At 53.2% G+C, this 10,875-nt stretch overlaps 1 protein-coding gene across 2 annotated transcripts; it reads right to left on the bottom strand.

Annotated features, from left to right (window-relative positions):
• Nucleotides 1–8,503: 8,503 nt before the first annotated feature.
• Nucleotides 8,504–10,358, bottom strand: LOC126458493 (uncharacterized protein K02A2.6-like). Of its 2 annotated transcripts, none has more exons than XM_050095588.1 (2): nt 8,830–10,358; nt 8,504–8,773 (listed from the first exon to the last, which is right to left on the bottom strand). In XM_050095588.1, exon 1 carries the CDS (start codon nt 10,312–10,314, stop codon nt 8,953–8,955), a length of 1,362 nt encoding a protein of 453 aa, XP_049951545.1. In that variant the 5' UTR covers nt 10,315–10,358; the 3' UTR covers nt 8,504–8,773; nt 8,830–8,952. The 2 variants fall into 2 exon arrangements, with proteins under 2 accessions (XP_049951545.1, XP_049951544.1); XM_050095587.1 differs by having other exon boundaries at nt 8,504–8,746; nt 8,830–10,357.
• Between the last annotated feature and the right edge of the window lie 517 nt (nt 10,359–10,875).

Raw genomic sequence — 10,875 nt, 5'->3', positions numbered from 1 at the left:
ATGTTCACAGGTACCCAAACTACATTTCAGTCACTCAGTAAGGTGATAACTCAAAATATCATTGTCAACAGATCTGGAGAAATTGTCACTGCGTGTTTAGACCGTTTTCGTCAGACGAGAGGTTAGTTTCGAAGTGTTTCGATGGACTTAATTACTTCAGTGAGATCGTTCTTGCAAATGTGAAATATACCCCATTGAGTGGCTTTCATTACAGCAAATATTAGCAATCTACTCTGTCAATTATATTGCTTGTAGTTAGTGACAGCAAAAATTGTTTAATAATCCTTGTGATTTTGCAGACGCAGTTCTGACTCTGATTACTGGTTGCTGTACGTATCTATCCACATCAAGGCTGTTGAGAGAGACTCGTGAAGATTCAAGGCAGCTATTAGAGGATTTGCATTTTAAAAGTGACATAATTGTGAAATAAGTGTGCAGATGAGTGATTAAACTGTGTTTTATTGAAGTTGTTGTGCGATTTTAAAGGAATAATAAATGTTAAATACAGTGAGTGAATAATGAAAATCTCATTTTCCACATGTTAAGCCGTCCTATACCCGTAATTTTCCACCACTTATTTATTGGTAAACACTAGTTGGAGAGTGGCATGCCCCCCGCCCCCCCTTTACTCCACAATCTTGATGTGACACTGACCTGTAACACATCCCAAAGACTACAATATGCATTTTGAGGCTGTTGATATGAAAGTGGGAAGTACAGATCTTCCAGTTAAATCAGGAATAGCTTAAGTGCATTACTTGAAAGTAACACAGGAAAAGCTTACTTATGTAGGTGGTAGTAGTGTGGGCAAAACGTTTTTGTGTGTGAAGTTGCCATGTAGAACACCAGGTGTAAAACTTTTATCCCGAGTCTTGAACTGTGTCGGAACAAAAGTGAGGCATTCATATGACTCAATAATACTGTTTTCATTTCACTACATTTATACAGATGTCTGAGTTCTGCTGTGTTAACATTGCAAAGTCCTGCAGGCATGTGGAGTATTAACCAAAACTGTTATATTGGAAGCAGAATCAAACGCATTTGTTACGTTACTTGATATTTTCAGGAGAAAAAGGCAATGTGGCTTCTTATTAATAGAATACATTCAGAGTCACAGCTGTGTTTGACCAACCGTAAATGATGCTGAATGTGCATGTCGTCATATAAAGTGAAGGGCTTATTTCAATAGTGGTACAAGTCCATTACCTCCACTTTTCTGCCTATAATGGTTCTGAAATTAATGATCCAAACAAACATAAATAAAGGTTCATCTCTAGCAAGAAGCCATATGCTTGAATATTTCTGGTATCTCAACTGCAGATTTTTCAGCGCTCATTTAACTTTACGACTCTGTATCTCAAAATGAACAAAAATGACTCGTACCACTAATGAAATAAGTCCTTCATATGCACACACAGCACACCGATCTCGTGAGGCACAAGGCTCTCATAACGAAGTACGTACGTCGGTCAACAGATGGCACTAGGAAAAGAGTTTTTTTTCCCCTTTATTGTTATTTTAATACCTAAACAATCAGGTAGGCTGTCAGCGGCATGCTACGCCGCTCTTCAGCCATAGTGTTGACAATAACAGAACACAGAATGGAGAATCAGAATGAACATAGTGACGGGCAAAAAATAGTGGTCACAGATACACAAAAAACACGGAGCCGTTCACACTCGACGATAACGACACTGAAAACACGTTGACACGGCGCACATAACACTGATGAATCCGACGGCACAAGTGAACGTAGAAGCGTGACGGCAGACACTAAAAACACAAAACGACGTCACACACACGTGAAACTGATGGCTATGATCTCCGGCGCGCGAAAGTCCACAGATCATGTGGAGGAAGGGCTAGAGGGGAAGCCCGGGGGAGGAGTGGGGAGAAATGGAGGGGGGAGGGAAGAGGGAGAGAAGGGAGGGAGGGTGCCCAAAGGAGCAAACACAGGAAGAGGGAGGGAGGATCAAAGTTGGTAGGAGGGGTAGATGGAGGGGAGGAGGGCATCATCAGGGAGGGGGAGCTGGCGGAAGCCACCTTGGGAGAGGGTAAGGAGGGTGGAGAGATGAGGACTGGGTGGGACGTGGGAATACAGGTGCGGCAGCGGGCGGGGGTGGGAGAGGATCGGGGACACGAGCGGGTGAGGTGGATCGAGTTTGTGGGAGGTGTACAGGATCCGTATCCTTTCAAGGAAAAGGAGGAGGTGGGGGAACGGAATGAGATTGTACACGATCCGTGTGGGGGAGGGGAGACGGATGTGATAGGCGAGGCGAAGAGCATGGCGTTCAAATATTTGAAGGGATTTATAAAAGGTAGGAGGAGCAGAGATCCAGGCCGGATGGGCATAACAAAGGATAGGGCGGTTGAGGGATTTATAGGTGTGGAGTATGGTGGAGGGGTCCAGACCCCACGTACGGCCAGAAAGGAGCTTGAGGAGATGGAGTCAGGAGTGTGCCTTGGATTGGATTGTCCGGAGATGGGGGGTCCAGGAGAGTCGATGGTCGAGGGTGACGCCAAGGTACTTAAGGGTGGGGGTGAGGGCAATAGGACGGCCATAGATGGTGAGATAGAAATCAAGGAGGCGGAAGGAAGGGGTGGTGTTGCCTACAATAATCGCCTGGGTTTTGGATGGATTGACCTTGAGTAACCACTGGTTGCACCAAGCGGTGAACTGGTCAAGATGGGATTGGAGAAGGTGTTGGGAGCGCTGCAGGGTGGGGGCAAGGGCAAGGAAGGCGGTGTCATCAGCAAACTGGAGAAGGTGGACGGGGGCTGACGGCGGCGGCATCTCCGCCGTATATAAAAGGCACAGAAGGGGAGAGAGGACGGAGCCTTGGGCACACCGGCAGAGGGAAAAAGGGTGTAGGTATCCGTGTTATGGATGGTGACGTAGGAAGGACGGTGGGAGAGAAAGGAGCCAATCAGACAGACGCAGTTAATGGGAAGGGCGAAGGTTTGGAGCCTGAAGAGGAGACCGGAATGCCATACATAGTCATAAGCACGCTCAAGGTCCAGGGAGGGAAGATTGCAGAGTGACGGGAATTAAGCTGTTCGGAAAGGAGATGAGTGAGGTGAAGGAGAAGGTCGTCGGAAGAGAAGGACGGCCGAAAGCCACACTAGGTAACAGGAAGGAGGCGGTTCTGGGGAGATGCTGGTGGATGTGGCGGGTGAGGATAGATTCCAGGATCTTGCTGAAGACCGACGTAAGGCTGCTGGGCTGGTAGGAGGAGTCGGTGGATGGCGGTTTACCATGTTTAAGGAACATCAGGATACGGGAGGTTTTCCACAGGTTGGGGTAGTAACTGGTAGACAGGACTACATTGTAGAGCCTGGCCAGGGTGGAGAGGAAAGAGACAGGAGCTTCACGAAGGTGACGGTAGGTGACACGATCGTGACCAGGAGCGGTGTTGCATTTCGTGTGGTGTGTAGCAATGAGATAGGGGCATTGAGTTCCGTGTGTGCAATGTTGTCCAAGTACTGGAAACCAGGAGCGAGGGGAGGGACAGAGGTGTCAGTGCGATCGCGGACATCTGGGAAGAGGGAGTCATCGAACTGGGGATCATCGAGGATTGAAAAGACATAGGAGAGGTAAGAGGCAAAGTGATTGGCCTTACTAAGGGTGTCAGGGAAGGCGTGATCATCATGGAGAAGAGGGTAGTAGGGGGAGGGTTTAGTTCTGGTAAGGCGACAGAAGGCTGACCAGAACTTGGACGAGTTTATAGGTAGGTAGGTTTAAACGGGTGCATGTCTATCACCAGTCCCGGCGTTTCTTAAAAATTGGTTCAAATGGCTCTGAGCACTATGGGACTTAACTTCTGAGGTCATCAGTCCCCTAGAACTTAGAACTACTTAAACCTAACTAACCTAAGGACATCACACACATCCATGCCCGAGGCAGGATTCGAACCTGCGACCGTAGCAGTAGCGCGGTTCCAGACTGCGCGCCTAGAACCGCGAGACCACTGCAGCCGGCCCCGGCGTTTCTTAGCCGCGAGCAAATTTCGAATGTGTTGCTGGAGTTTCCGGTGGCGTCGGAGTGTGTCTGGGTCACGCGTGTGGAGGAAGGCACGGTAGAGACAGCGGGATTCACGGAGGAGGACGGCCTGGGGGGGGGTAAGGTAGGACGGTGGGGGTGGATGGCGACAGTAGGGACGTGGGCCTCCACAGCCTCAGATAAGGTCTGCTGGAGAAAGGAGGCGGCATGGGTTACATCGTCAGGGTGGTGGTAGGTAAAGGGGTGGCTATCAACCTGGGTGGAGAGGTTATGCCGGTAGGCATTCCAGTTGGCATGGGAATAGTCATGGACGTACTTTGGGAGAGGTTCATTACGATGGTCGGGGCGGGGGCGACGACCGTCTGAAACGGTGAGGAGGACAGGGAGATGGTCGCTACCAATAGGCTCCAGGACATCCACCGTTATGCAGCCTACGAGGTTAGGGGAGGAAAGGATAACATCGGGAGTTGAGTTGGATTCGGGACGGGTGTGCTGGGGGATGGGGATGAGGTCGCCTTGAAGGGAGGAGAGGAACCGATGCCACCGCCGTAACTGGGCGGCAGAACGACTGTGGATGTTGAGGTCGGCGGGGATCACATAGGAGGAGAAGGTACGGTCAATGTGGGAGAGGAAGTCGAAGGGAATAGGGGCGTTAGGGCGGACATAGATGGTGGCGCAGGTAACGGTAAGGCCGGGGAAGAAGAGACTAAGGATCAGGTGTTCGGTGGGGTCGGGAAGGAGAGGTTGGAGCCGAACGGGGATCTGGCGGTGGTGACCAATGGCAACTCCGCCACGCGCAATTGGGAGGGGATTATCAGAGCTGTGAAGGAGGTAGGGCAACGTGTGGATGGTGTGGTGGGGTTGGAGGAAAGTTTCATCGAGGAGGAAGGCATCCACGTGGTGGGTGGCAAGGGTGTGCAGGTAGAGGTTCTTGTTGGCGGGAAGGGAGTGGATGTTGTTGAAAAGGATACGGTGCTGTCGCGCCATGACAGGGATTTAGACAAGGGTGGCAAGATGGGAGAAGGTGAAATGGGCCTGGTTGTTGGAGTAGGTGGCATACATTTTTAAATGGAAAATGGAATGGGCAGCGAGGGAGACCTGTTGGAGGGTGTGAGGGCACTGGAAAGGGTGGACGTTTTGTAGGACAGGGACGGTGAGCTCAGGAGTGGTCGAAAGGGGTCGGACTTTACACTTTTGGGAGTAGGTGGGATGGGGGAGATTGCAGATATTGCAGCAGGGAGGGGATTGAAGGTTAGGGCACTGCCGGAGGAAGTGCACTGGCCTACAATGCGGGCAGGTGGGGGCCTCCTGGCACTCGGCTGTTGGGTGTGCGTTATAGCGCAGACACCTCTGGCAGCAGACAGATTGAGGAGGGGAGTGGGAGGGGTCGACCTTATAGCGCTGGTTGAAGAGGAGGGCACCCTCCTTCAGGAGCGGTCAATGGAGAGGGCGTCCTCGGAGAAAACCCGCATAAGGTGGGTGGGGCCGGCTGAGTTGAAAATGTGGCGGACCGCCCGCACCTCCAGCATGGGAAGCGCCTTGAGATCCGCCAACAGCTCCTCCTCCGTGATCGACGGACTGAGCCAAGTGATCACGGCGGTGAGGGTCGGCGGGTGACGCGGGGTTTGGGGTTGGCGGGTCGGAGATGGAGAAGGAGCAGGGGTGAGGGAGGTGTTGGGGCCAAAACGGGTGATGGGGATGCGGGAGAGGATGTCAGTATGGAGGGTTGGGCTGGGGGAGGAGATGAGAACGGAATCCCGTCTGGGAGTGAGGAGAGAGATGGGGGCACCAGGGAAGTGTTGGCGGAGGAGGAGGGAGAGATTCCGGGCCTTGAGAAGGGAAGGATTGGGACGGGAGAGGAGGTATTTGTATAAAGAGGGGGGAGGAGAAGGAGGAGGAGGAGGCGGAGGGAGCAGGGCCAGGCGGGGAGACATCCATGGCATCCTGGGGGGGGGGGGGGGGAAGGAGGACGAGGCGGGGCCTTTTTGGGAGCGGAGGAGGTGGTGGTGCCACTAGGGCGTTTAACGGCGGCAGAAGGGTGGGTGGTGACATGAGGGACGGGAGCTATAGGGAGGTGGTGGGAAGGGGCAGGTCCCGGTGTGGATGCAGCAGTTGGCGCCAGAGATGGTGACGGTGAAGGCGACAGCGACGGCGGTGGCGGTGATGGCGAAGGCGATGGGGAGAGCTGGGCATGGACAGTGGCCACCACCCTAGCTGGAGCTGCAGTGACAGGCTGGCGGGGTGGGGGGGAAAGGATCAGAGGTAGAGGAGCGGGAGGAAGAGGCTGGGGACGGGGCGATGAAGAGCGAGGGAGAAGGGAGACTTAGAAGAGGAGGGATGGAAAGAGGGGGGGCCGACTGGGCACACCATGTGATGGTGGTGATGGCGGCGGAGGGCGAAGTATACACTATGGCAGTGGTGGTAGTAGTGGCAGTGGTGGTGGGGGCTGACATGACTACAGGGAAGAACTAAAACAGTACAGGACGAAAAAGAGAAGAAAAAAACGGGGACGGACGAAGACGGACGAATACGAGGACGGATGAAGATGAAGACGGACGAAGACCAGAGTCCCACGCTGCTTGCGCCGGTGCTGACGCTGACGCTGACGCTGACGCCGACGCCGGATGGCAGGACTGCCGCAGCAGCTGCTGCTGCTGCCGCGGACGGGGCCGGGGCCGCTGCTGCTGCTGCCGCTGCTGCTGGAGGGCTGGCTGGCTGGACCGCTGCTGCTGGAGGGCTGGCTGGCTGCTCCCGGCTGGAGCGCTGCTGCTGGCCGGGACCGCTGCTGCTGCTGCTGCTGCTCGGCTGGACCGCTGCTGCTCGGCTGGCTGGTTGGCTGGCTGGCTGGCTGGCTGGCACCTGAAAACCTAGCGCTTCGACTAGTGCTGGAATGGCACAATCGAAGGGCGGTATCCTTGCGGAGTACCGCGGGAGGTGTCGGAAAAGAATGTTAACTGCGCTTTTTAGTTGCTACTTGCGACTCTTAGTTGCGACTTGTCACGGAAATCGAAGGTGGACTCGATAGCGTGTCGCAGAGATGAGCGTAGCATGAACTTTGGCCAACATATGGCACTGTTAACTACGCTTTTTAGTTGCTACTTGCGGCTTCTAGCCGCGACTTGTCACGGAAATCGCAGAAAGCAGTACGGAATTCGGCCAACAGCGTTGGCTCACGGCGTTGAATGTGAAATGCTACTTGCGACTGCTAACTGTGACTGAAATCGCAGCTAGATTTTGTAAAGTTGTTATTGTGATATCTGTGTCTTCTCAATCACTGTGATTTCTAACAGATACGCGATTTCCTGCCCATCACTAGTACTGAGTGAGTGGCATAACGTTAAGACAGTGGACTCGGATTCAAGAGGACAGTGGCTCGTATCTGCCGTCTTATCATCCACATTAAAGTTTCCGTGACTTCTCTAAATCGCTTGCAGCGAATGTTGGAGATGAAAAGGAGACGGTCGATTTCCTTCACCATCCGTCCACAACCTGATGCAGAGCTATATCTGTAATTACCTTGTCGTAGATGGAACGTTGTACTTTAATCTACATTTTATTTGCTTGTTTTTAGAGGAATGTAAGCTGTTTTTAAGCTTAGTGGTAGATTAAAACTGTGTGCTGGACAAGGACTCGATCCCGGTACTTTCAGTGAATAACTACTGACTACCTGCCACTAGAACGTTGGTTTCGCGTGTAGAAGTTGCCGTATTCTTTGAGGGGGTCCCCGTAATTAACAGCTGGCTAATCTTTACGAGGAGTGGCCTCTGGAGAGAGCGGGCTGGTCGGGAGGGGCCTGTGGACGTGGACAAGGGCCGCGGGGTCGCCAGGCGGTTGTTAGCGCCAGCAGCAGCAGCAGGGACGAGGGTCTGACGTCACTCCCACCGGACACTCCTGTCCTGTGGCTGCCCGCTCTTTGTTCTCTCTCCGCCGCCGGACGAATGCCGGACATTGCCACGCTTGCCCCTTCGCCAGGTAGCTTGAGTAGCGATCCCTCAGGTAAGGGACGCCCTTCCTCGTACTTCTTCTGTCCGCTTTCAAACCGCTGTCTCCACGTCTTACTCGATACAACCAGTACGTAAGGGAACTTCTTCTTCGACATCTTGGCGAAATACAGAGCTTCTTTTCCGAAATCGAAATATTTATAACTTTTGCGAAACGAAAGTAACACCGACGATTATGTCAGTATGTAATTAGTTCTGCCAAGTATAAATATAGGTCCCCCTGTCTGTACGGTAGCTTCCTTTCACGCTTACCGATCGCGATACAAACAGTCCATCGACAGGGGAGCAACAAAAAAGGAACGTTGTAAAGAGAATGCGAATGTACGCTAATCATTTCTTTTTTATTGTAGTGTCGGTAGCTGGACCGACACCGTGATGTGGATTGCTGAAAAGGAATGCTAAACTAACGCTGTGGCCGATAGTGCACGAACGGCAATGAACAGACGGGCGTGAAGTCTGGAACATGAGAACTTATGAATGAATAAGAAGAAAAGTATGTAGATGCTTTTTACTTAACTTTTATTGCTTCCTTGGAATACATCTCTCTTGAATACTTGTAAGCTATAGGCACTGATTCAAATGGCTCCTTGCTAGTTCGTAGCCATTAACTTATCTGATGGCTATTCTGTCTCTCGGCTAATGAGAGAGAAAGGCTTCGTACAACTGGGCGATAGCTAGGTTCGCGTACAACTGGGCGGTAGCTTGGTTCTCGTACAACTGGGGCGATAGCTAGGTTCGCGTACAACTGGGCGGTAGCTTGGTTCTCGTACAACTGGGGCGATAGCTAGGTTCGCGTACAACTGGGCGGTAGCTAGGTTCTCATACAACTGGGGTCGAGTCCACTCTCGTATCACGAGACCTGCCTTGGTGGTGGCGCTAGGTCTGCGATCACAGTGGCGACACGCGGGTCCGACATGTACTACATGGACCGCGGCCGATTTAAACTACCACCTAGCAAGTGTGGTGTCTGGCGGTGACACCACATTCCTCCCCCGCAAATCGGCGAACGGTCGTGAGATAAGGCTTCCGCCCGCCGTGGGGAGGACCACATGTTGACGTATGCGATGAGGTGGGGAGCCTAACAACAGGCGAGGCTGTGCCACCCGCACCCGGCCATCCGGTCCGAGGGGAGCTAGGAAACGCCTGCAAAACTAGTCCAGGGTGCACGTCAACATGCGGTGTATGCGCCCGTAAAGAGACAGGAGGGACCGAAGGGTCGACGTCCATGGCGTCGGGGTAGCCGACGCGCGAAGACGTCATGTGGTCCGGAGCGGGCGGGCGTTCCATGGCGGACAGCTGGTCACGGGAAGCGATCGGCGGCGCGTGACCCTGGGAGGCGCCTGGCGGCGGCAACGAAGCGTCGAATGCGGTCGGCGCCGGCGGGAGAACAAGCGGCGGCGGCGGCGGCTGCTGCTGCTGCTGCGGCGGCGGCGGCGGCGCGTCGCCATCGGGCAAAATGGAAGGCATCGTCGGTAACACCTGGGGATGAGGCGAGCCAGTAGATGGGTCCCCAGGGCGCTGACCGGACGGCACCGTCGCTGAAAGCAGACGGGGAGCGGCAGAACCCGAGCGACGACAGAGGCGCAGCTGATTGAGATGCCGACGCACCTCACCAGAGGCCCCCAAAACCAAATACATCGCGCGGCCGAGGCAGCGAAGAATGCGCCCTGCGAGCCAACGCCGTGAACCGCGATAGTTGCGATAAAATACAACGTCGCCTGGAGCAAAAGCAGGAGTCTGCCGCTGCGCAGGAACCTGATGCGGCGGATGCAGCAAAGACATCAAGGTGCGATGAGGACGACCGTGGAGCAACTCAGCCGGCGAGCGACCATCTCGGGGCTGAGAGCGATACGAAGACAAAAAGAGCAACAATGCGTCCTCCCGAGAATGCGACTCTTTCAATTGCAACATCTGTGACTTGAAAGTCCGGACCAAATGTTCAGCGGCACCGTTGGACTGAGGCGAAAACGGCGCGGATGTCAGATGTTGAATACCATTGGCCTGGCAGAATGACTGAAATTCTGCGGACATGAATTGTGGGCCATTGTCGGAAACAATAGTCTGCGGAAGACCTTCAATGCAAAAGATAGCAGACAACGCTTGGATGGTGGCGGAGGACGTCGTGGAAGACATCCGGACAACAAAAGGAAAATTACTGAAGGCGTCGACCAGAACCAACCATCGAGCATTCCAGAATGGACCAGCAAAATCAATGTGCAAGCGTTGCCAAGGGGAAGTGGCTTTTGGCCACGCAAAGACTTTCCGCGGCGGTGCGGACTGTTGTTCGGCACACGCCGGGGACGAAGAACACATATTCGTAATCGCAGCATCGATTCCGAACCAAGTACAGTGCTGACGAGCAAGTTGTTTCGTTCGCACTATACCCCAATGTCCTTGGTGAAGAAGCCGTAAAACAGAGGACTGTAACGAACGTGGGACCACGACTCTGGACTGATCATTATCAGAACGCAACAACAAAACACCACGTCGAACAAAAAGTCTCTCCTTGTGAGCAAAAAATCGGCGAACCAACGGATCCTCGATCCGAGACTTTGACAAAGGCCATTGCGTAGCAACAAAACGTAAAACAGTAGCAAGGACAGGGTCAGCAGCTGTGGCTGTAGCGACACGACGAAAATCAATCGGAAACGATTCGACCACTTCATCGGTTTCCGAATCAATGAACATGCAAGCAAGTTCGGAAGAATCGAATGCTTTATCCTCAGCAACAGGCAAACGGGACAACGCATCGGCGTTTCCGTGCTTAGCAGTGGACCGATACAAGATATCGTAGCGGTACTGCGAGAGGAAAATAGACCAGCGAATGAATTTCTGCGCTGTACGTGGAGGTACCGGCTTGGTCGGATGAAAAAG

This window comes from Schistocerca serialis, chromosome 2 (assembly GCF_023864345.2).
Source record: "Schistocerca serialis cubense isolate TAMUIC-IGC-003099 chromosome 2, iqSchSeri2.2, whole genome shotgun sequence".
In the NCBI taxonomy this organism is placed as follows: Eukaryota; Metazoa; Arthropoda; class Insecta; order Orthoptera; family Acrididae; genus Schistocerca; species Schistocerca serialis.
Note: the sequence above shows the minus strand (reverse complement) of the source record. Positions and strands in the feature narration are given on the sequence as shown.